This window comes from Gopherus evgoodei, chromosome 1, assembly GCF_007399415.2.
Source record: "Gopherus evgoodei ecotype Sinaloan lineage chromosome 1, rGopEvg1_v1.p, whole genome shotgun sequence".
Lineage (NCBI taxonomy): Eukaryota > Metazoa > Chordata > Testudines > Testudinidae > Gopherus > Gopherus evgoodei.
The window spans coordinates 264,080,194-264,106,493 of NC_044322.1; the positions used below are offsets into that span (position 1 = coordinate 264,080,194).

The window sequence follows — 26,300 nt, forward strand, 5'->3', positions numbered from 1 at the left end:
GAAAACATAATATTTTAACAAAACAAGCATGTGAATTTTTGAATTTAAACAGTCAAGTGTTTTAAAATCAGGTTTGTTTTTGTTAAAATTGTTTTTAACTAAAATAGTTAAATGAAATATTAAAAAAAATTAAAATTGACTATGTCAGCCAGGTCAACTTGAGAATCTTAAAATATTGGCTTCTGCAGCTAACTCAATCAATCATCTTCACCTTCATTTTCCTGTTTGTTCACAATCTGGAAAAGAAAAACATGCTTTCCTGCTTTCTCAGGTCCCAATTTCTCAGTTTGGAATGAATTAGTCCAAAAGGAAGAAAATAGTCTTTCTACACCAGCAGAAGAAGCTACTGCTGTTAAAAGTGAGATTATCACTTCAGTCTCTGAATCCAAGTGCTTAAGTGAATTCCACCAGATCACTGGTGTGACTTGCTTTAAAACATCATCAGCACTCATATATTTATTGAACTTAGCTCTGAAGTTTATTAGAGTTGACATTATGGAGGGATGATTGCTGGATGTCCATGTCATAGCCAACTCCTCTTCTTCAGCAGTTAAGGTTTGATCCTAGTACTGAGTATTGAGAATAACTGCAAGAAAGTGAGCTGAAGATAGTGCCCGTCCCATTCATTTTTTAATGCTTGTAATTTAATTCTGTCACTGCATATTTCTCATTTTAAGATCTCACTCAGTTCCTTCCAAATTTCAACAGCGTCAGCAATTAAACAGCTATTTCCCTGCCTTTTGTTCAAGGCTACAGAAATAGGCTTTAGGGTACTCAGCGTGTGTTCAACATTTCTCTTAAGCCCAATGTTAAGAACTTTTGCTGTGACAGTGCAATCTATTTTTTCATGATTTTGTTCACAAACTATCATCAGATTAGGCCAGTTCTTGATATAGTGCTCAAAACAGTCCACTATTGAGTTCCATTGCACATCTTGTGGGAGAATTAGCTTGGTTCCTCCCACTTTTTTCAGAGCAGCTGCTGCAAAGTGGTTGTTACCGAAGTACTTTGCAATTTCAACAACATTAGTCTTTATTTCTGGAACACTGAAGTCTTTGGCTAAGAAGTGCATCAAATGAGCACTGCAAGCATATGTTATTAGCTTGGGACTCTCTTCACTCTCTTCTAAATAATTTCTTCTAATCCTGGATACATTTGCTGCATTGTCTGTGACAAAGCTGCCTACTAGACATTAGAATTTTTTTTTCCACAGTTTGTTATACTGCTTACTGTTTACTGCTACTTCTTGTAAGTATTCTGCTGTGTGTCCGTTTCCTGATGTATCAATTGTTTCTGTAAGGAAGACATGCCCTTCTTCTGTTGTCACACAAGCACATACAACAGGATCATTGTGGACATTGCTCCATCCATCAAGACTCAGGTTAATAATTTTACCCTCTACACCTTTCGCACACTGCTCAATTTCTCTTTCACACACTTTATCCAGCAATTTGCCTGTGACATCTACTCTGCTGCATGAACTGTATCCTGGTCTTAATGACTGAACCATGTTAATGAAGTGTGGGTTCTCAATCATACGGAAAGGAGAGTGTTGCATAAACAAACCGGGCAATTTTTTCATCAATCACTTCTTTTTGTAATCTGCTAGTTCTTATCACAAATTTATCTATGGTTGTTTCTGGATGATGGAGATTTTTTTTTTATTTTTGCTGCAGGTGATATACTGTGGCTATGTGACATACATGATGTGACTGAAACACTATCATTGGCAGATAACTCTGAAACTATAGAAAATGATGGTGATCTTGAAAGTGGATAGTCTTCAGAATCCTGTATGTTGAGGATGGATTCTCCTAAACAAAATAAGTCAATGCAGTTATTTAATTATTATTACCATACTGCTCATTTAGTATTACTCAGTGCATTCACTGACACTCTACTACTTAAAAGGTGAAATTGTAACAGGAAGATCTGCCTATTTCAGCTATTTATTTTTTATCACAACTGCATCTAAAATGATCTAAAACAACTATATTTTTTGCTCAAATATGCAAATTCAAGAATAGTCCAGGAGGAAGACAGGCAGTCCTTAAGAGAGAAGTATGAAATAAAAAAGTTTACCAACGTGAAGATCCTGCATGTTCAGACATGTTCCTTTCATCATCTTCAATGCAGCTTCCTCCTGAGAAGGAACACTTCTCATGATGTTGTTTCATTTGGGCAATCAATCAGGCCTTGTATTTCTTTGTTGCACTGTTTGCATTTTGCATGCATGCCTGTCTTACCCACAGGTAGAGGAACTTCATTAAAATATTCCCAAGCTGAGTCTATTTTACGGCCTGCTGCCATTATAGGTTTTCCCTTCTAGTGACGGAATGGTATGGTAGATCTCAAATCAATGAAGGCTACACTCAGAAAGACCTCAAGACTTCTGGAATATGCTGCTCAAACAATTTCATTTTTGTTTCTACTGCCTGTTCCTCCCTTCTCACATTTATCTCCAGACTTCTTCTCCTTGTCCAGATCTATTCTGCCCCAACAATCTTCTATTCATTGAACTTTTTGAAACTTTGCACTTTAGAGAGAAGTAAGGGATTGACTCTGTGTAGAGGGACAATAGGGTTGAGGTTTGTTATTTCTCATCTCTGTATATTATTTATTTAGAAACATTTTTGCTGTTAACAAGCATGTTGTTATCTCTGGAGACACAAATCCACAGTTTGAGAACTGCAAAACTAAGCATCTCTGATGGTATCTTCTAGACTGTGCACTGAGTCCCATTGAGGAGATAGAAAGATTAACCTAAATAATCTATACAGAAGGCCTTGGAACTCCATAAAATTGGGTCCCTAATCCATGAACTCATTTACAAAACTTTTCTTAAACATTACATGAATATATTGTCTCCTACTACAGAAAAAGGATTTATAATCCCTATTCCATGATGAGATATCTTTGAGCTATCTTTAGATAGGTTTTTTCCCTCAAAAAGCATTTTATCAAAAAAATCTGATGTAAATAAAAAAATACAATTTAAATAAAAGAAATCCAATTTTTTATTTTTTTTATATCATTGATTTTTATCCACCCTGTTCCACAGTCATAAGTAGGATTGTGTCTCAGTTCCCATTTATGAAAGAGGTAGGCCCATCTCCTTTGTGATATGCAACTATGGTTCAAAGCGGGCCATATTTTCTGTTGGAATGAAAAGCCACTGGGTTCTCTCTGGTTGGGTCCTTGATGAGACATTTGATTGGGATTTTGGCATCCTTCCACCTTGCTTGCAATTGAACTTCAGTCTGAATCTTTAAGCTCTTGCATTGCAAGCCAAATAAGGATTTTCTGGATTTGAGTCAAAATCTTGGTATGTTATTTAAGACTTCATATACTGGAAGATCCTTGCTCCCTTGAATATGATACAATTTTTGAAGGATTCTCACATCGCAAAAAAACATGGGGGGTGGACGTAGCCCACTACTGGTAGCCACAGTTGTGGTGTCGATTTTACTGTGCCATAATATTGCGAGTGCAGTGCTGAAAGTCAACAAGTGAAGCATGAAAGCTATTTATCCACATGGTTGAGCAGTATTCTGTGGTAGAATAAATAGGGGCGAGTGAAGAGATCCATAGGGTTTTTGCAACAGCTTCCCAGGTCATTCCTGCCAGTTTCTTAATGAGATTTACATACATCTTTATTTTGTCATGAATATTTTCAGGTGCTAGATGCATGTGAGGCTTCAGTCAAATGTCACACCAAGATATTTCAGGATGGTATCATTTATCTGCTGGCCACAGAAGTCCACATGCAGTTCCACCCTGGCCTTTTGATTATTTAGATGAAGTGCTGGCACAACAGTCTTGGTGGGGTCTGGTTTTAGCCATGAATATTCTTTCCTGGTATTCAGGTCCTTATTTAGGATTTGTTCTTTGACAGATAAATCTTGTGCCTATGTAGTTAAAGCAATGTCCTCAGCACAGACAAATTTCTGTGATGATGTTTGGGGAAGGTACATATTAAACAGGATCAGCGCTAAGACTGATCACTGTAGTGGGCTATTATAGAGAGTGTGTGGTCTACTGAATGGGTCACCCAAGAAAACATGAAATCTATGATTGATCAGAACTTCTCTGAAGAACATTATTGGCACAATGCATGGGATAATTGTATTGGCTTTCAGGAAAAGGCTGTTTCTCCATACAGTGTTGTAGGTGGCATATAAGTCTAAGAAAGCTGCTCCAGTCTTGACATTTTACTTGAAACCCACCTCAGTGTGCGTTGTTAAGAACTTAGAATCTAAAACCAACATCTTTTGGTTCACAGAGAATCATGACTGGAGTGCCATGTGATTGGATAACATATCACATCACACTGTCTGTCTTCAAGCCCACTAGGATTTGGTTTTTAAAATATTTCTTTTGCTGTGGACACAATTAGCACCATACTTTTTCAAACTTAAACATGGTTTCACGAAGAGATTCTATAAACGGCATAAGTGCTAGGTGGGTGACTGAATATGATGTAAGGTTTTATTTAAAACTCCTTCAAATAATATGGCAATCTAAGGGCAAGTATAATAAAGCAGTGGGCCAGAATTGTGGTCATAATTTAAAACCAGTTTAGCAATAATAAACAGAGGAAGCAAATTTCAACACAGCTGTTTCCCCACGAATTAAACATTTTGGAAAAGAGATATTCAGGAAAATATATGCCTAGGTTCTTTTTGTGATCCAATTTCATTACTGTGATTTTAATTTTTAGCATGAAAGGTGCAAAGGGCATTCAACTGCCATTTGTCTGCTTCAGACAGATTGTACTCTACTGGGATTTATATCTTAAGTAACGTGACACAGATGCACATTTCATATTTACTGTAAAACAGTCACTGTAGAACATTACAAATATATTTTTACCCTGCAGAAGAGATGCTATGAAGGCAGTTGCTACACTGCTAGAACACAATAGGATTGAATGATCAAGGCGATATTTGCCCTCTGGAATCCAGCCCAGTGTGACTGCTGCCACTGCTGCTAGAAAACCAACTACTGTTGCCTGGACCTAGGAGAGTAAAACAAGAGTTCATTAATATCAGAAAACATCATCAACTTAAAATAATTGTTAGACATAAACCAATTAATACCATTCCCTGTCTCTCATATCTCACGTTTGAGAGGCATCAGAGGAAGTACGCTCAGTCCCTATGGAAAGGGAGAATTTGTATAGCTCAACTGTGATCTCCTTGGATGATTAAGAAGCAGGATTTATGGAGTCTGAAGGAAGAACTGTTCACTCTTCTTCAATAAGAAAGGCTTTAACAATGATTCAACGCATCAAATATGATGAAAGTAATAACTAGACCTGTCAAGCAATTACAAGAATAAACATTTATTTAAATATTTTTGGACGTTCTTTACATTTTCAAATACACCTCTATCTCGATATAACACTGTCCTTGGGAGCCAAAAGATCTTACCGAGTTATAGGTGAAACCGCATTATATCGAACCTGATTTGATCCGCCGGAGTGCGCAGCCCCACTCGCCTGGAGCGCTGCTTTACTGTGTTATATCCGAATTTGTGTTATATTGGGTGGCGTTATAACGGGGTAGAGGTGTATATTGATTTCAATTACGATACAGAATACAAAAAGTGTACAGTACTCACTTCACATTATTTTTATTACAAATATTTGCACTGTAAAAAAGAAAATAGTATTTTTCAATTCACGTAATGAAAGTACTGTAGTGCAATCTCTTTATCATGAAAGTTGAACTTACAAATATAGAATTATGTACAAAAAAACTGCATTCAAAAATAAAACAATGTAAAATTTTAGAGCCTACAAGTCCATTGTCTTACTTCTTGTTCAGCCAGTCACTCAGACAAACAAGTTTGTTTACATTTTCAGGAGATAATGCTGCCCACTTCTTGTTCACAGTATCAACTGAAAGTGAGAACAGGCATTCATATGGAACATTCATATGTTCCTTTATACTTCAACCACCACTCCAAAGGACAAGTATCCATGCTGATAACGGGTTCTGGTCGATAACCATCCAAAGCAGTGCAGATCGAAGCAAGTTCATTTTCATCATCTGTGTCAGATTCCACCAGCAGAAGGTTGATTTTCTTTTTCCGTGGTTTTGGTGCTGTAGTTTCCACATCGGAGTGTTGCTCTTTTAAGAATTTTGAAAGCATGCTCTACATTTAGTCCCTCTCAGATTTTGGAAGGCGCTTCAGATTCTTAAACCATGGGCTGAGTGAGGTAGCTACCTTTAGAAATCTCACATTGGTAACTTCTTTGTGTTCTGTGAAATCTACAGTGAAAATATTCTTAAAATGAACAACATGGTGTAACGACGCGGTGTGGCTCCCCTCCTCATCCGGGAGGGTCGAGCCCCGTCACTCACCCATAGGGGCGGGGCCACTAAGCGGAAGCCCCACCCCTCAAAGGGTCAAGCGGCGACCCAGAAGGATAAAAGCCGGCCCTCAGCCCTCAGTTGAGCCCCAGCCACCGTCAGGAGCAGACCTGTCAGCGGGAGCTCCTGACTGGGAAGCTGCTGAGGCCGCAGGCCTGTGTCCAGACTGGCCGGGGCCTCCCTACGCTCGCTATAATGAGGAGCTGCCAGAGCTTCCCTGCGCTCGCTATAACGGGGAACTGCCTGGCCGGACTTCCCGGAGGAGCTGCCAGACTTGCCACCCAGCCCTGGCCGTGAGGAGCCTCCGTGGTGGGACGTCCCCGAAGCTGGTCCCACGAACCAGGTAGGCTCGGAAGGGGATACTGGAAGTAGCCCAGGGGCAGCCGACCCGAGTCAGGCTGCAGATTTCCCGATACTCATGGCAGTGTGTTGCGGTCAGGATCCCCACTGACCACCTGCAGTGGTGATCACCGGTTCTAGGGCCCCGGGCTGGAACGCAGTGGAATGGGTGGGCCTGCGTTCCCCCTGCCACCCGTCCACGGGTGGCAGAATCCCCCTCTTCCCCCCCCCCGGCCTGAAGAGACCAGCTACATTGAGATAACTGTGTGTTGGTGCCCGCCCGAACCAAGGGCTGGGCCCCCTTTGACTGTGTCACTGCTCGGCCCTGTCCCAAAGGGCCCGAGTGACCCGCACCCTTGCCAGCCCGTCCCTGAACCAAGAGGGCCGGAGCTGAGATAACTGTGTGTTGGTGCCCTGCCCGAACCAAAGGCTGGGCCCCCTTTGACTGTGCCACTGCTCGGTCCTGTCCTAAAGCGCCTGAGCAACCCGCACCCTTGCCAGCCCATCCCCGAACCAAGAGGGCTGGAGCCGAGATAACTGTGTGTTGGTGCCCCGCCCGAACCAAGGGCCGGGCCCCCTTTTGACTGTGCCGCCACCCGGTTCTATTCCCAGGGACCGAGCCACCCGGACGGTGGGCTACAGTTCCAAGGACCTAGACCCTCAGATGACAGGTCGAGGCCAGTGTGGCTCCCCTCCTCATCCGGGAGGGTCGAGCCCCGGCAACGCCTGCGCTTACACATGGGCTGGGTCATCATCCGAGACTGCTATAACACGAAATATATGGCAGAATGCGAGTTAGGAGACATACAATTCTCCCTCAGAGAGCTCAGTCACAAATTTAATTAATGCATTATTTTTTTAATGAGCATCATCAGAAGGAAGCATGTCCTCTGGAATGGTGGCCAAAGTATGAAGGGGCATACGAGTGTTTAGCATAACTGGCATGAAAATACTTTGCAATGGCAGATATAAAAGTGCCATGCAAATGCCTCTTCTCACTTTCAGGTGACATTGTAAATAAGAAATAGGAAGCATTATCTCCCATAAATGTAAACAGACTTGTTTGTCTGAACAAGAAGTAGGACTGAGTGGACTTGTACGTGCTAAAGTTTTACATTGTTTTGTTTTTGAGTGCAGTTATGTAACAAAGTCTACATTCGTAGGTTGCACTTACACGATAAAAAGATTGCACTATAGTACGTGTATGAGGTGAATTGAAAAATACTATTTCTTTTGTTTGCCATTTTTACAGTACAAATATCTATAATAAAAAAATAGTAATATAAAGTGAGCACTGTTAACTCTCAGAGGGGTAGCCGTGTTAGTCTAGATCTGTAAAAGCAGCAAAGAATCCTGTGGCACCTTATAGACTAACAGACGTTTTGGAGCATGAGCTTTCGTGGGTGAATACCCACTTCATCACATGCATGTAGTGGAAATTTCCAGGGGCAGGTATATATATGCAGGCAAGCTAGAGATAATGAGGTAGTTCAATCAGGGAGGATGAGGCCCTGTTCTAGCAGTTGAGGTGTGAAAACCAAGGGAGGAGAAACTGGTTTTGTAACTGGCAAGCCATTCACAGTCTTTGTATAATCCTGAGCTGATGGTGTCAGATTTGCAGATGAACTGAAGCTCAGAAGTTTCTCTTTGAAGTCTGGTCCTGAAGTTTTTTTGCTGCAGGATGGCCACATTAAGGTCTGCTAGAGTGTGGCCAGGGAGGTTGAACTGTTCTCCTACATGTTTTTGTATATTGCCATTCCTAATATCTGATTTGTGTCCGTTTATCCTTTTCCGTAGCAACTGTCCAGTTTGGCCGATGTACATAGCAGAGGGGCATCGCTGGCATATGATGGCATATATTACATTGGTGGACGTGCAGGTGAATGAACCGGTGATGGTGTGGCTGACAAACTGTGGCGGCCAAACTGGACAGTCGCTACGGAAAAGGATAAACGGACACAAATCAGATATTAGGAATGGCAATATACAAAAACCTGTAGGAGAACACTTCAACCTCCCTGGCCACACTATAGCAGACCTTAAGGTGGCCATCCTGAAGCAAAAAAACTTCAGGACCAGACTTCAAAGAGAAACTGCTGAGCTTCAGTTCATCTGCAAATCTAACACCATCAGCTCAGGATTAAACAAAGACTGTGAATGGCTTGCCAATTACAAAACCAGTTTCTCCTCCCTTGGTTTTCACACTCAACTGCTAGAACAGGGCCTCATCCTCCCTGATTGAACTACCTCATTATCTCTAGCTTGCCTGCATATATATACCTGCCCCTGGAAATTTCCACTACATGCATCTCACGAAGTGAGTATTCACCCACGAAAGCTCATGCTCCAAAACGTCTGTTAGTCTATAAGGTGCCACAGGATTCTTTCCTACTGTCAACTCTGTACACTGTGTTGTAATTGAAATCAATATATTTAAAAATGTAGAAAAACATCCAAAAATATTTAATACATTTCAATTAGTATTCTATTGTTTAACAGTGCAATAAAAACTGCGATGAAGTGTGATTAATGTTTTTAGTTATGATTAATTTTTTTGAGTTAATTGCATAAATTAACTGTGATTAATCGATAGCCCTAGTAATAACAAAAAAAAATTGGGGGCTTCTCAGAAGCTTAAAAAGACAAACAACAAAGCTATGTCCGAAGGCAAATGAGAGACTACATCTAATACTTAAATAAATGAGTCAAAACATGGGTATTTTATACACCTTCTTAGCACTGTATGTATTTAACTATAATGTATAACTATGAAGCAGTTATTCAAAATCTAGTTAAGGAGCAGCTGTTTTGGATTTAAAGGCAGTTATCTCCTCAAATGTTAGTCACTTTAATACTATTTATTGTCTAACAGCCAATTCACAGTTATTTAAATATTATAACCTGTGAAAGTACAGTATAAAAAGCATTTGAGAAGTCAAGATTAAATGGACTTCACTGGTGATGGAACTATTTTTAAATCATCCCTAGAAATAGTCTCTTTCAAAAAAAGAGATGAGATATATTTGAAAAGGCAGGATGGGAATATGTACAGGGATGTTACCTGTATTGTATCTTTTATTGATAAAACTGCTCTATTTCTGCTGCAAGTCTGTACTACTTTAGAAACTGACTATATACTACCATAAGAAATTAGAAATTAAAGTGAAGTAAGTTAACTCTGAACTGATTGAGTGTTGCAGTGTTGTATCCTTTGACTATTTTTCTATTGTTAGCATCAAAAATTGTGCTGGGCACTTCAAGTAACTGTTCTTGTGAGAGTATGCCAAAATGAGTAAGTTGTACTTACCTGTTTTAAGGCCAAATTGCCAATTATGAGGTTCCACTTCTCAATGGGAGAATCCATTTTCCCAACATTTACCTTTCAAAATGAGAAAAGTGAATTTTACACATTAGATTTAAATTTATGGTACCATTTATTAACTTTAAGGTTAGCAGTAAAGTAAAGGTAAGAACATAAGAACAGCCATACTGGGTCAGACCAAAGGTCTATCTAGCCCAATATCCTGTCTTCTGACAGTGGGCAGTGCCAGGTGCCCCAGAAGGAATGAATAGGACAGGTAATCATCTAGTGATCCATTCCCATTCCCAGCTTCTGGCAAACAGAGGCTAGGGACACCATTCCTGCCCATTCTGGCTAGTAGGCATTGATGGTCCTATCATCCATGAACTTATCTAGCTCTTTTTTGAACCCTGTTATATTCTTGTCCTTCACAACATGCTCTGGCAAGGAGTTCCACAGGCTGACTGTGCGCTGTGTGAAGAAATACTTCCTTTTGTCTGTTTTAAACCTGATGCCTATTAATTTCATTTGGGACCCCTAGTTCGTGTGTTATAAGAAGGAGTAAATAACTCTTATTTACTTTCTCCACACCAGTCATGATTTTATAGACCTCTATCATATCCCCTCTATCATACGATGTGTATGATCATTCAGCTGTCATACTAGAAAAAGGTTGCAGTAGTACCCATTCTTTAGATTAATACAAGTCAATAACATACCTGCATAATTTCACTGAACACAGCTGCTAATAAGATATTGATAAGACATGAACAATACTTTACCTGAAAAGTTTTTCAGGAGGATTAATGCTTAAATTCAGCTATTTTAAAAAAATTAAAAAATTAGCCATATAGTGATGCGGCTACTGTTCAGTTAAAATAGCATCTACAAAACTACCCTAAACTGACGGGGTTTGATGATGAACAAAAAAGTCTTGCCAATTAAGTGTTTCTCACACACTTTTTAGCCAATTGCATTGTGAATGCTACTTAATTTCCACTAACACATCCAAATACACCACCTATCAGATCAGTTGGCAGAAAAAAAAACTTGTCAGTGTTTAATGTTTAAGGACAAAGTCAGTCTAAAATACCCCTAAGAGCTTACACTCCATGGGCCTCATAATGTAAACATTTATGCACGCAACTTCCCTTCAACAGAACTACCTAAATGAATGCAAATATATGTGCGAGTGTTTACAAAATCAGGTTCTATAACTGAGAGCAGAATTTGGCCTTCCAGTTCTGGATTTACACCAATGCAACTACATTGCTGTAAATAATTTCACAATCCAGTTCTGAGGCTGGGACTTGAGAATATCTAATATATTTCAAATGAAACTTGTTTTTTAAAAACAACAACAACAACAAATCCCTTCATACAAGATCTTCCACAATGTATTTCATATTTCTTTAATATTTATTTTTTTGGTGAGAGCAAAACTAACACAAAATGTGGAGACTCATGCAATCAGTGAACACTGTCTGAGGACATTTTAAAAGGCTTTTGAGCAAACTGGCCAGAAGGTCATGTTTTCTAGCAAAGATACTATGCTGCTTGAACTTTGTTTTGAAGTTCATTAATTTATATACATGGGATAAAATATCACTTTATAAATAAATTAATTAAAGCCCTGCTGTTTGGTTTTCCCAGTTGAATGTTTAAGTTGGTTCTTACTGCTGTTTCTTTTCTATTCTGCTCTTGCTGCTTTTGGTTTAGAAGGAATGTTGCAGGTCAGAGGGAACACCCAGCTAAACTCACTCAAAGTTAATTATAAGGTACTTTATCACAACCTACAATATAAAGTAAATATGTTAGTGTTCAAAGTACACTCAATAAACATGATAAATAATCCTATAGAGAAGTAGAGCTCTCAATTATTCTTACTGGCATTCTTAACAAACACATCTGCTAAACCAGCTGTATAATGAGTTATGGGTAAAACATGAGGAGTTTCTTTAGTAGGAGGAGTCCTTAAACACCAAGGTTTGCCTGAGTGGACATTAACATCCTATAGCAGTTTTAATTAATATAGGTGTTTTCCATAGAATCTTCTGTTCTGATGCAGACCCCTAGCTATATTTAGTCCAGGTCTACACTTTACCAGTATGGCTGTACCAGTACACTATGCTGAAAAAGAGTTCTTAGTGTGGGAACACCTTATACTAGCAAAACTGCACCTTTACTGATACAGCTTATTCATTGGGGAGAGGAGGAGGAGAGTGATTTGATGGAATAAACTACACTGGGAAAACCCTAGGGGCTACTGCCAGCATAGCTATGTCATTCACAAGTCACACTTCATCTACACCCGACTGACAGAGCTATGCCAGCAAAAGTTTTAGTGTAGACATGGCCTTAGATCCAGTTAGCCTGGATACTGCCAAGTGATGAAGTGGAGGTAAAATCTACTCAGATTTTAGAGAGGACTAGAAATAATATGCTTTAAAAAAGTCTCCTGTTTCAGTCTGTTTGGGGGTTTTATGTGTGTTTTCAAATTATCGAGAGGTAGTGGAAGGATTCCACTAAGGGTACGTCTACACAGCAAAAAAGACCCATGGTGAGGAGCCCAGATCAACCTACTCAGGCTCCTGCTGTAGGGCTAAAAATAGCAGTGCAGATGTTTTGGCTTGGATTGGACTGCTTAGCCTGCAATGTGAGCCCTGAGATTCTGAGGATCTGAGACTGGCTGCTACAAGGTTTTTTGTTTTTGTTCCCCCCCCCCCCCGTGTGTAGACATATCCTAAGTCACCTTCTTTGACTTCAAATTGAATTTTGGATTCTCAGCACTTCTCTGAATCAGTCTCCTAAATGACTATACTTTGCCAGCCAGAGCTTGGATTGGGTCAGTATGCCAAGGAACAACATTCAGGTACCTTTCTGAAGCTCCTATCTAGTTCTCCAGAATCTCAGCTTTCATTTTTTTATAATATCAGTCTCTAGCTATTATGGCTGTGAAGAAACCTTCCATAATATAAACTGAGTGTAACCAATGCAGAGAGGACTTGGTAAGTCTATGGAAAGCCTGCAACAAATTGCTCTTAGAGGTGTGAACTGTCCCATACATCTCAGTGAAGTGATCATTCAGATGCCCAATGATACTTTAAATGTTGACATTGTTAACTATTTCATTCTTCACATAAGAAGAGAGAGAGGATCATAGATCTGCATAATTTACTTTGAGTGATGTATTGTTTTGATACCACTAATGGGTGGTGTTTAGGAGATACCAACACATTTTTCCCTCCTCCCCCATGAAGCCTGTGAGAACCTACTGGCATATTCAAACTCCACCAACAGAGAACCAAAGTCAAGGATCCCAGTAGAACACAGAGCATGCATGATCATATCTGGAACACTACTCAATCTGTGAGCAGTCTCTCATTTTGGTGACTCACATGGTAGAGATTATTTTGTGGATGGAGTTTGGAAGAGTAACATACTTTTTCCTGTCCTTGCTATGGGGACCTCCTGCAACAGGTAAATAAACTAAGCCAGGTTCTATTCCAGAAAATTAATTTTGTCTTTTTATATTACAAGACATGTGAGAAGGTGGGGGGAGAAAAAGATTACTTACTGCAGTTGATAGTCTAGATGCCAAGGTCATTTCCAAATTACCTTTGAGACCAAGCAGTGCAGGAACCAAGATAAAAACTTCAGTAACATTTCTGAACACTTCCCAATGCTATTTAAAATACAGGTAAAGAAAAAAAAAGTAGTTTAAAAAAAAAAGGATCCCTTCACATTCTACAACACTGTTTTAAGGGTAGTATAGTATTCTGATCTCAACAGATTTCAGAACACCAGGAGTAAAGTTTACAAAGTATCTAACTCCCATTTTCAAAAATGACAGGCACCTAGGCACCTAAGTCTCATGGAAAGTCAACAGCCCTTTGGAAATTTTTCCTAGGTTAGTACTTGGGATAAGAGACCTCTACTAAAAACTTAGGATAAGTATTGGCAGTTCAGGTGATGATACTCTTTTCTCTGCATGAGTACAGAACCAGCTTTCTTTTATGATGTTGAGGGTTCTTTGCTACTGTTTTTTGGATGTGACAAATCTGGGTTCCTCGCTGCATCTTGTCATTAAAGCATGCATCACACTTATAGTACGATTAAGGGTGTAAAAACTTAAGTTGGCCAAACAGTAATTCAGTTAGTGTCTGAAAGCCAATCAAGATCTTTTAATGAAAGGCATTGAGATGATAACAACAACATAAAAAAATAAAAATAAATAATAAAACAAAATATCAAGGTCTGTCTCCCTTTATCAATTCTGAGTTGCCTTAATATAGTCAGGGAAAGGCAAAGCTGATTTTTCAGTGAAGTGTATCTAGTGATTACAGAAGGAGGTTGGGAGCCTACATTCTATTTCTGGCTCTGACACTGACATACTGTATAATGTTGGGAATGTCACTTAACTCATCTGAAAAATATCAATCTCCTTTAAAGAGTGTTGTGAGGGTTGATGAATTAATGTTTGCAAAGCTTTTTGAGATCATCAAATTAAAGATATGATGGGATGTGCAAAATAAAATAAACTGAGGTCATTCAACAATTTAAGTAACTTTACTCATGAGTGTTAAGATTTACAAATATACCCAAAGGAGATGCTAATGCAAGGGTGGGCAAACTATGGCCCAGGGGCCGCATCCGGCCCGTCGGACGTTTTAATCTGGCCCTCGAGCTCCCACTTGAGAGTGAGGTCCAAGGCTTGCCCCGCTCCAGGCATACTGTGGCTCTGCTCGGCTCCCAGAAGCAGCAGCATGTCCCCTGTCCAGTTCTTATCCATACGGGCAGCCACGGGCTCTGCACACTGCCCCCACCCCAAGCACTGCCCCCGTAGCTCCTGTTGGCCAGGAACCATGGACAATGGGAGCTGCAGGGGCGGTGCCGGTGGACCAGTAAGTTTGCCAAGCCGCCTGGCTGTGCCTCCACATAGGAGCTGGAGGGGGAACATGCCGCTGCTTCTGGGAGCTGCTTGAGGTAAGAACTGCCTGGAGCCTGTACCCCGACCCCTCCCCACCCCAACCCCCAGCCCTAGCCCTGATCCCCCTCCTGTCCTCTGAACCCCTTGGTCCCAGCCTAGAGCACCCTCCTGCACCTCCAACCCCACCCCAGAGCCCTTCCCCCAGCTAGAGCCCTCACCCCCCTGCACCCCAAACCCCTTCCCCAGCCTGGAGCCCCCTCCCACACCTTGAACTCCTCATTTCTGGCCCCACTCCAGAGCCACACCCCCAGCTGGAGCCCTCACTCCCTCCCGAACCCCAACCCCCAATTTCATGAGCATTCATAGTCCACCATACAATTTCCATACCCAGATGTGGCCCTTGGGCCAAAAAGTTTGCCCACCCCTGTGCTAATGAATGTGTCCTACTCAGTCACTTTAACACGTATAATTCTCACTGACTTCAACAGGGGATACATACTCATGTCTGAAGTCACATTGCAGTTCTAAAAGTATTTTTTTTAATCTGACCACTATTACCTGTTTAGTTTTTCACCATTTTGTTGCCATTATATAAGCTGACACAATGCTGACAGAATAATACAGTATTATGATTAAATATCTGACCCAGGAAATGTGAAAAGGTATGTATTGTTATCACAAAGATAGAGAGGTACAATTACTTCCCTGAACTTTAAGGGCAAAATCCTTTCGTGGATATAAAAGGAAGGGCCACACAAATCTCACCCTAAGCGAACAGTGGATAGGTAACGAGGCCCTGAGAGCTAAGACAACCCGTATTTAAAAAAAAGCCACTTACTCAGAAAGGGAGTTGAACAAATAACATTCTTTACTCAGGTTACTTCTTGGCAAAACAGAGCCAGTTAAAGCATGAGAGAAAAAACTCAATCATTTTATACCTTACCTATAAAAACTACATTAAGCTCCTAAATTGATACAGCTGGCATTGATGCATTATCCTCTCAATTTTTTTAAAAATAAAAGATTGAACTGAGGTAGTTAGAACGTTCTGTCTGTCCTCTTCTTTGTGTTCATTTTTACATTCTTTTTGCATATATCTTGAGGGTTTTTTTAATAGTATGTCATTTCCAGGTGCATTTTCAATAACACTGCTGGTGAGTCAAAGTTACCATTAGAAACTAATACAAGATTTAATCTATTTCTATTTAAAAAGTAGCTGCAAATTAAAGCTTGGGATAGAAGTTACTACAATAATGGATGAAAGGGATATTATCAACCTGAAATCCAGTACATTTTTTTGTAATGAGTTAAAAGTAGTATCAGGTACCATACCTGCCCTTGAGTATCACTATCAATTTTACAATCATATGTTCTTATTTAAAAAAAAAAAAAATCTCCCCCCAGTTGCTGTGTAAAAGCACAAAGCAAGAGAAATTGTGAACCTCATGAAGTAGAAAGTGCCATTAAATGCACCAAGTATACAACTGAAAAAAAGTTATCCTCTAATCTCTGTCAACTATAGTAATCTTAGGTATGGCTCATAACAATAAGTATAATATTCAGACTGAAGCATAATTTTCAGTTGATGACATCCTTTTAAGTCACTCAGATTCCAGCCTGACAAAGACTCGAGCTGTGTGCATAATTTTATGCAAATGAGTATTCTTGGGCCTTGTCTGCACAAGGAAGTTGTACCAGTTTAACTACATTTGGTTTTTAAATCCATGTATTTTAAACCAGTTCACATACTTATTTGAGCTAAATCAACATAAACCAGTTGTAAACTCATTTATGTGTGTCCATAGAGGGCTTTGTACCAATTTAACTAAATGGATTTAAAAAAACAATTTTAATTAAATTGAGGCTACTTTTGTGTTTAGACAACACTAAGACTACATAGGTGCATGGAATTATGTACATGTTCAAATCTTTACAAGATCAGGGGTTTAATCTTAAGGAAGGCATTGTAGAAATCTGAGTTTAAAGAAAATGTAGTCTTTTTTTCTGGTTTAAATTTTGCTTTGAAAATGTGTTCTCTGTCAAATTTTAAGGTACCGGTACTTAAAAAATGACTTGACTGAGTTTAAACTACATATTGCAGTGACACAGTATAAGGAAGCAATAGTATTTGCATACCAGTTTTGGTTTCCTTTTACTGGTTTACAAGATGGTCGTTTTCTTTAGTGCAATTACATCCTGACTGAACTTTTGATTCTCAGCTTTATTTGCTCTAATTTTTGAGACCGTGAACAACATAGTATCCTTTTCTTTGTCATTGTGTGCACTTTCTGGATTCTCAAATAATACTTAGTTTTAAATACAAATAAACCTATATTTTTCCCTGGGAGGTAAGGAATTCAGTGGATTCATATCTGTTAAAACAGATTTCTGTGAACTCTAATTGCAAAGAAAAGGAAGTGGTTAAATTTTTATTTATACAGAATTTCTGAAACTCTATCACTAAGCAACTCGACAGAAAATAAAACAAAACAGCCCTCAAGGAAGAAGGAAAATGCAAGGCACTGAGCTAGTTCTTTCTTAGGTTTTAGCTTCCAGTGAATTTTTTCAAACATTACTGTACAAAGAAACATTGCATAAACAGTTAGCTGTGAATCACATGACTATAATTCCACTGAAGTGCTGCTGATGACATCTTCAACTCAAGTGCAAAACTAAGGGTATGGCTACACTTGCAGCCATATAGCGCTGCCTCTCCATGGGGATTAGCTTACAGCACTGGGAGCCGCGCTCCCAGCGCTGGGGCAGTGTTTACACTGGTGCTTTGCAGCGCTGTAACTTGCTTCGCTCAGAGGGTTGTTTTTTCACTCCCCTGAGCGAGAAAGTTGCAGCGCTGTAAAGTGCCAGTGTAGCCAAGACCAAAGATTCAAGTCTTACAACCTTCATCTATTTCAGTAATCATCAGTTACAAGAATACTTCAGATTAGGAGCCTGAAGCTATGTGGAAATTCAGCTTTCAAAACTGAGAGACAGTCTATTTTATCTTAGTCTGAACACCCACTTTCAGTTGGGGCTCTTTCCTCAAACCAGTGGGATCCAGCCTTGGTGAATCCTGACATAATTCCATCGCAGGGCAGAGTACTAGAGATGTCATCTTCAGCCCTGTCTATACTATTAAAGTTAGTGTGCAGTTTTGATAGAGGCACGCAATAACAGATTACTTAAGAACTGTACACTCACCTCCACATACTGCAAATACTCTAAAGCAGTGGTTCTCAACCTCTCCAGACTACTGTACCCCTTTCAGGAGTCTGATTTGTTTTGCGCACCCCAAGTTTCACCTCACTTAAAAACTACTTGCTTACAAAATCAGACAACAATACACAAGTGTCACAGCCACTATTACTAAAGCTGCGAGTCTCTCACAGAGGTCACAGAAGTCATGGATTCCGTGACATTCTGGGACCTCCATGACTTCTACAGCAGCCAGGGGGCTGGCCCAGGGGGCTGCCTGAGCAGCTCAGGAAAACCCTGGGCAGTCGCACCAGCCACTGCTAGGGCAGTCTCGGGCCACCGCGCCCTGCTTCCCCAGCAGCAGCTGGAGTTTGTGTGTGGGAGGGGGCTCAGGGCTGGAGCGGGGGTTGGGGCACGGGAGAGGGTGAGGGCTCCGGTCAGCACTGACCTCAGGGGGCACACTGGAAGTGGCGATGTGTCCCTTGGCTCCTAGGCGGAGGTATGGCCAAGCGGCTCTGTGTGCTGCCACAGGCGCCGCCCCTGCAATTCCCATTGGCCACAGTTCCTGGGCAATGAGAGTTGCGAAGCTGGCCTTGGAGTGATGGCAGCATGCAGAGCCTCCCAGCCACACCTCTGCCTAGGAGCCAAGAGACATGTCATCGCTTACAGGGAGCTGCACAGAGCCAGGTAGGGAGCCTGCCTGCCCCACCAAATCCCACCCCCAGCAGCAGCGGGGGTCCCAGGCCATGCACCACAGCCTCTCTACTCCAGCAGCTGCGGCGGTCTCGGGCTACCCCCCGACTCCCACTCCTCCCCAGACCCGCAACGCCCATGGGCCACCCGCTTCCCCAGAGCACCCGTGGCACCCCCGGGCCGCCCCTCCCCCAGAGCACCCTCACGTAGGGAGCCTGCCTGCCCCACCAAATCCCACCCCCAGCAGCAGCGGGGGTCCCAGGCCATGCACCACAGCCTCTCTACTCCAGCAGCTGTGGCGGTCTCGGGCTACCCCCCGACTCCCACTCCTCCCCAGACCCGCAACACCCATGGGCCACCCCCTACCCCAGAGCACCCGTGGCACCCCCGGGCCGCCCCTCCGCCAGAGCACCCGTGGTGCCCCCGGGCCGCCTCCTCCCCCAGAGCACCCAAGATTTAGTCAGGTATATAGAACAAATCATGGACAAGTCATGGTCCATGAATTTTTGTTTATTGCCCATGATCTGTCCATGACTTTTACTAAAAATACCTGTGCCTAAAACATAGCCTTAATTATTACTGAAAAACTGCTTACTTCCTCATTTTGGCAGTATGAAATTCTAGTTTGTACTGACTTTGCTAGTGCTTTTGGTGTAGCCTGTTGTAAAATTTGCCAAATATTTAGATGAGTTGATGTACCCTCTGGAAGACCTCTATGTACCCCCAGGGGTACGCGTACCCATGGTTGAGAACCATTGCTCTAAAGAGCCCTGGAAGGAACCCTGGATCATTCCATATATACCTTTATAGATTGTATGAAATGAAGCAGGGCTTTAATACTCACCTCTACATACCATATATATCCTCACAGATCATATGCCACATAAATGTGCACAGGATCTCATTGGGGGGAGGGATAGCTCAGTGGTTTGAGCACTGGCCTGCTAAACCCAGGGCTGTGAGTTCAATCCTTGCGGGGGCCATTTAGGGATCTGGGACAAAAACCTGCCTGGAGATTGGCCCTGCTTTAAGCAGGGGGTTGGACTAGATGACCTCCTTAGGTCCCGGATATTCTGTGATATTGATGTGGGTCATACAAGAAAGCTAGGGTAAAGTGAGAAATTTCTGCTCAACTTTGCTACCATGCTACATACAGAGCCCATGGGAACACTGAGCATTCAAATACTGAATGAGAACTTCCACTCAGCATCAATACCAAGAGAATTTTGAACCAATGCCCATGTGGACAATCACACTCTTAACAGGAGAACAGGAAGTCTGAGCCCCAAAGAATATACAATTGAATCACCTGGTTGTATACAATGTTATTGTGTATATGTCAAGTAATGTCTTTTATGAAAGTTTATGATGTTCTGAACTTGGTGATCATGATGAGATATGTATACATTCTGTGCTTATGACTTTATGTATATAAAAACTCTGCTCATAATCCATGCTGCAATATTCAGATAACCCTTGCTTCCACTCTGTCACACGCCAGCATTCACAAACAACCCTCAGCCTTCAAGACTGCCCCTACCTTTTGGATGAAGACTTTTGTTTGAAGAATCCTTTTAAAAAGGACTTTCTCCCTTGTTTTTTTCTTCCCTCTCCTCTCTTCCGGCATGGTGACTCATGGTTAGAGTGACCATATTTTCCAAAAGGACACGAAGATTCGCCACAAGGCTGGCCCAATCCACTCGCCCGAGCCCTGCTCCATTTCCCCCTCTGTGAGGAGGACTGGCCTGTTCCCAGCATCTCCTTCTCCCCTGGCACATGGGGCTGGCTCATGCCCTGCCCCCTCTCTTCCACATGCATGGAGCTGATCTGAGTCTCTGGCCTGAGCCCTGCCTCCCCCATGCACAGAGCTCTCGTCTGAGCCCAGACTACTCCCCATGTGGGGCTGGCGTCTCTGATTGCCCAAACCCTGCCTGCCCCCTGCACAGCTGGTGTCGCTGCTCTCCCAAACCCTGACTCCCCACCGCACGGCTGGCATCGCTGCTTGCCGGAGCCCTGTTTCTCCCTGCCCTGCACGGCTAGTATTGCCACTTGCCCACATGCACATTCCTCTGTGCCCCACTTGGGGAGCACACCCCACCTTTTTGGCAAAAAAAATGGGACAAACTTTTTTGGCAAGAGTAAGTGGGACAAATGCACACTTTTACCAAAAAAGTCAGGACGGCCGGGACAGGACTTAAAAGAGGGACAGTCCTGACCAAAACTGGACGTGTGGTCAACCTACTCATGGTTATTTAAAGTGGAGAAATTCTATGGACCATCATCTGTCTTTTCTTGGGTTTTAAAATGTTATGTGCTTTGAGACAGTCTCCTCCGGTTAGAGAGGCAACCCCTCCCTGCCTAGTTGACCAGTGCCTTGTTGTGAGGTGGAGCTGAATGTTGCAGCACAAATTATGAGCACAATTTTCTACATACATAAAAAAGCACAGTGTGTATACATATCTCACAATGACCACCAAGTTCAGAACACCACACACTATGACATGACTTGACATATTTGTACACACAACATTGTATGCAACCAATTGATTCAGTTGCTTATTTTGGGTTCAGACCTCCTGTTCTTCCCTTGGGGTGTCTGACTCCTGCTTGTCACAAGTGCATTAAGTAATTTTTAAAACCTTTATGATTTAACCAATATCTGTATTTGTACAGCACCTTGCATAATAAGATCCTGACCCACGACTAGGACTCGTAGGCGTTATTGCAATACAATAAAAATAATAATAAAAAATAGGTTGTCACCAGACAGCTGTGACATAGTGAGCATACCCCTGGCAAATTTCAAGTTTCTATCACTTCCTATTAAAGCACAAGAGCTGTTAAACATTTGTAACAGTGTATTACTTTCTTCCTACTCAGAATTGGCTGAATGTCAGTGACTACAAAACAAAGCAGTATGTACTGCCACACTACAATGTATTACAAAAATTTATTCGATTATCTAACAAAAAACATGTAAAGTGAATACCAACCTGCACAATATCCAAAACCATACCAGCAGAAACAGTTCCAAATCCTGCTAACAAAAATGGTACAAGTATTTGTAATGCCATAATACTACTGGACTCCTTTGGTTGCTTTCTCCTCCTTTCCACAATGGCATCTTCATCACCATCACTAGACAAGTTGTCATCCTGCAAGATGGCATCTGTTTCTGACGTGTCCATCCCATCACAATAATTATAACTGGCAAAGTCATCATACTTTGGACTACAGCTAGATGGACTGTGTCCATTACTACCATGAAAAGCTGGTTCTGAGAAGTGATGATACTCCATGTGTTGATCCAATCTAACATCAAAATTGTGTCCTGTGTGTTGCAATCCATCTTGCCAGACACCATTCACTTTTTTATGTTGCTCTTCCTGCTTTTTGTGGTAAATAACTGGAACCATACTCAACAGCAGGTTCAGAAACTTGTCAGACTGAACTGTATTTAGATTTATAGTCCAATTTACAAAACTTTCTCCATCATAAGCTTTACCATTTCCATTTATTTTGGTAGTGGTAGATCTTCCTTTACAGTTAGTCATAGTGTTTACAAAAAATATTACGGGGAAGATCACTCTGTTCTTTAAACTTAAGTGAAGAAACACAGCAGATGAGTCAACAACAGCCACACAATTAATGATTTTAAAATCAAATAAATCAAAATGGTCACTCTGTTATGTAGAAAATGTTCTTTTCATGGATCTTAGATCTTGAGCAATTCCACAACGGAGTTTGGATCTGGAAAAAAAAACATATTTCAGTAGTTTGATTGTGTGTATGTATCTATTATAATTATTAAAACAAATAGAAAAGAAATATCATAGCCTACATGCTCATGTTGCTACTGTATGCTGTGACATGAAGGAATTTGAATCCAACTTGGCCCTTCATAGGCTGAGAAGCAGAGATGACTCATAACTCTTGATGGTGAGAGCGGGGGGGGGGCACGTGACTGCCCCGTGCATCACCTCTGGCCACTTTCCCACTCCCCCTGCACCTCCCACACCTAGTCCAAGCCAGCACCACTTGGCCCCTACTCCCCTCACAGCTCCTTCCCCACTTCTCCACTGCAGGCGTGGGCCAGAGTGGGCTCTGGACACCTTCTACCGAGCAGATAACTGTGGCTGCAGGAGAGGAAGGGATGGGACTCAAGGGCTCCCCCACACTCCCTCTGGCAGAGCTGTACTGCCAGCCCCATCTCACTTCCCTGCTCTGGGTCCCTCACAGAGGGGTTCAGTGGGAGCACTAGGTGCAGGTGCCTTTCCTGAGCATGTCCCCCTCAGCTGCACTCAGCCCAACTCTCACCCTAGCAAAAAATCTGGTGGGACATGTGACTCCATGTGCCTCCCTCCCACATATGGCCTCTAATGAGAAGGAAGAAGTTAGGAGCACTACAAGGATAAACCTCTAAATCAGGGGAAGGCAACCTATGGCAAACTGATTTTCAGTGGTACTCACACTGCCAGGGTTCTGGCCACCGGTCCAGGGGGCTCTCCATTTTAATTTAAATTTTAAATGAAGCTTCTTAAGCATTTAAAAAACCTTATTTACTTTACGTACAACAATAGTTTAGTTATATATTATAGACTTATAGAAAGAGCCCTTCTAAAAATGTTAAAACGTATTATTGGTGTGCAAAACCTTAAATCAGAGTGAACAAATGAAGGCATACCACTTCTGAAAGGTTGCCAACCCGCACTTTAAATTCTTGGATTGCCTTGACCTGTTACTATAATGGTGCCTGGTTGAGCTGGGTGGGAAGCAGTCCTGCTGAAGGTTTGTGTCATCAGAAGAAGCTATGTCAACATCCTGGTGGAAAGATGAGCCGGGATATACCTGGTAGATTGCTTGTGCTGCACCTTGTACAAGAATGAACCCTTGGAAGGAGTGGGGTAACAAGAGTAGGAAAGGAATTGGAAAAGAGGGAAAATGGCGAGCCTAGTGATTTAGTAGTGGGTCAAGGAACTATCATACAGGAAAATTTTATTTTTGATATCTAGCCTGGTCCTTTGTTTCTGGGACTTTGTGGGAAGCAAATGGCTTGAATCTACCCCTTGTGATCCTTCTGGCTGACACAGATATAATAACAACAACAAGCTCTGAATGAAGCTAGGCCATGCCTGCCTCACCTGGCCAAACATGGGATTGAGGAAGATCAGAGAGAAACAGCAGGGATCATTGCTGTTTGCAGGTCTTTCGGGAGGGAAATGATGTTGGGGAAAGTATGGATTTTTATAAAGCCACAAGGATAAACCCAGGTTCCTGACCTAGCTGTTCAGCCCATAAGGATCCTTACTTTCAGGTGTTAAGCCTCAAGACAACATTCTGAGTTGGGGAAGGTCTTAAATGCTCATTTAAAATCTGATTTACTGAAGTTACTATTAGCCAAACACACAGATTAAGATAGGTGTAATTCAATGTTTGTATGCTCACGTAAGTGTATGCTACATATTTTCATAATGTTAGATGTACAGAATATGTATTATAAGAGAAGATCTTTTTAAAGCAAGTTGCAGACTTTGCTTTGTTACAGTTTAACTGAACACATATGCCAGTAGCAACAACTAGATCTAAAAGAGAGCAACAATTTTAGTTCTGGTTTGCAGCTTAAACAGATATGCAAACAAATGTTGTTATGTTCAGAAGCAACATAAGCCATTCTTTATAGTGTAGTTATGGTCAGAAAAATAACTACAAATGTTACCAGTGTTATGCATCAACCAAGCTATAGCATGATTTTAGAATATTTATTGTTGATAATTATGGCTTTGGGTACTATTACAATGGAAAGTCACTTTTGCAATCAAAGAGGCAATCTAGTTTCCTGATTAAAAAACAAAACAAAACTCCAGTAAATGTACTTCAATCCTATTCTATCTCCCAGCTCTCTTTTTTGAGGGGGTGAGGACCAGGGGAAAAAAAAAGAGAGAAGAAACTGACATCTCATGTCTCTTTCTCCATATAAGAAATAAGTCTTCAACTGGAAGAGATTTACAAAGGAGGCAGTACATTTTACAGTTATATCTCCTTTCCCCTTACAAGTTCTATTACCAACTCAGCTACTGACTTCTTTTCTAATCTTGACACATCACTTAGGTCAGAGTTTTGCCTAACTTGAAACACTTCGGCCCTTAGTCCCAGAGCTACTGAGCACCTGCTCCTCTCACTAGCTACAACTGGAGTCAGAAACGTTTGAAAGTTTGGGCCTTAACATCTGTGTACCTCGGTTAACCAATCTCTCAAAATGCAAGAATATTTACCTTTATAAATCACTTAGAGATGCTCTTATGAAAGCAACTGCAGAAGTGCAAAATACAATCATAACCTCCAGCTGTAGCCAGAGCAGCCAATAGCCTCTGGGGACCTGAGTGCTGTGTCTCCCACAGCTTTGGGGCCTCATATTTCTTTCTAATCAAAAAGCACTCATACAATATTCATACCAGCACTTCTATATTTGCACTTTTAAAGATTTGTTTAGTCATCCATACCTATAATTATATAGTTAAAAAAGATTAGTGCAATAACAAGTAACAGTGAAATCCAGAAAGAATCTCCAGCAGATACTGAGACAATCCTGGCATTTTGAATCTTGTTATTTTATTCACTGTAAATCAGTGGCAAATAATCATTGTATAATTTGAAGATAGTTTAAATGCTCGCAAATTACCAGATGATTTTCTAATTGACAACTGTAAACTTTACTGCAGGTGAGAACACAGTTTAATTTTTCTTCTAACTTCTAGTTCTAGCCTCACTAATAAACAGATTCTGCTGCTGGGATTTAGTTAACAATTCTGTTGATTATGTACAAGAAATAAAAAAAACAAAAAATTCAACTAACTCTCCTATATTGTAGTTGTAATGACTATGTCGTGTTAAAAGGAGTAAGAAAAATAGTTCAGAATATAAAAAGAAGCAGAGTAATTACAGGGATGTGATTTTTTTACACTGTAACTTTTCTGACATTGTTGACAACACAAAGGGATCAGTTACAGATTTAATATATAAGCCATAAACCTCGCTACACTGAATTCCTTTAGACACTAACATGCATGACATCTCCCTGATGAGGAATGCCAATGAGCTCAGCTAGTTCAAGAGTATTTGAAGCATCTACTTCCAAAACCCAGCATCTGCTCCTGATGAAGTTAAGAAAACTGAAGTTCATTAAAATATGAACCAAACTCCATGTTATAGCCTTACAGGTTAAAATAAGGTCACAGTGCAAATAGATGCTATTGAGGCCAGCATGCCATTAGTAGAGTGACCACTCAAACACAAGGTCATCGGGAGTCATATTATGACATGACACTAAGGCATCCTTTAAGCCAAGATGACTTCACCCTTAAATATTTCTCCGGCGCCCACAAATACTAACTTTCTAAACAGCTCTTATCATCAAAGGTATGTAAACTGATCTTTTCAGGATGACCATGGGAATTTGTCTAAAAGACAG

General features: G+C 41.2%; 1 protein-coding gene across 2 annotated transcripts in view; it reads right to left on the bottom strand.

The window, feature by feature from the left end:
- SLC41A2 (solute carrier family 41 member 2) overlaps positions 1-26,300 on the bottom strand; it is a 101,963-nt gene that overhangs the window by 65,428 nt on the left and 10,235 nt on the right. The window contains exons 2-5 of one of the 2 annotated variants that reach the window (XM_030544737.1): positions 21,826-22,582; positions 13,595-13,702; positions 10,024-10,095; positions 4,873-5,017 (exon numbers count right to left, since the gene is read on the bottom strand). In XM_030544737.1, coding sequence (XP_030400597.1) covers positions 4,873-5,017; positions 10,024-10,095; positions 13,595-13,702; positions 21,826-22,386 — 886 coding nt within the window. In that variant the 5' untranslated portion in view covers positions 22,387-22,582. The remainder of the gene's footprint in view (positions 1-4,872; positions 5,018-10,023; positions 10,096-13,594; positions 13,703-21,825; positions 22,583-26,300) is intronic. The other variant, XM_030544745.1, reaches the window with a different exon arrangement.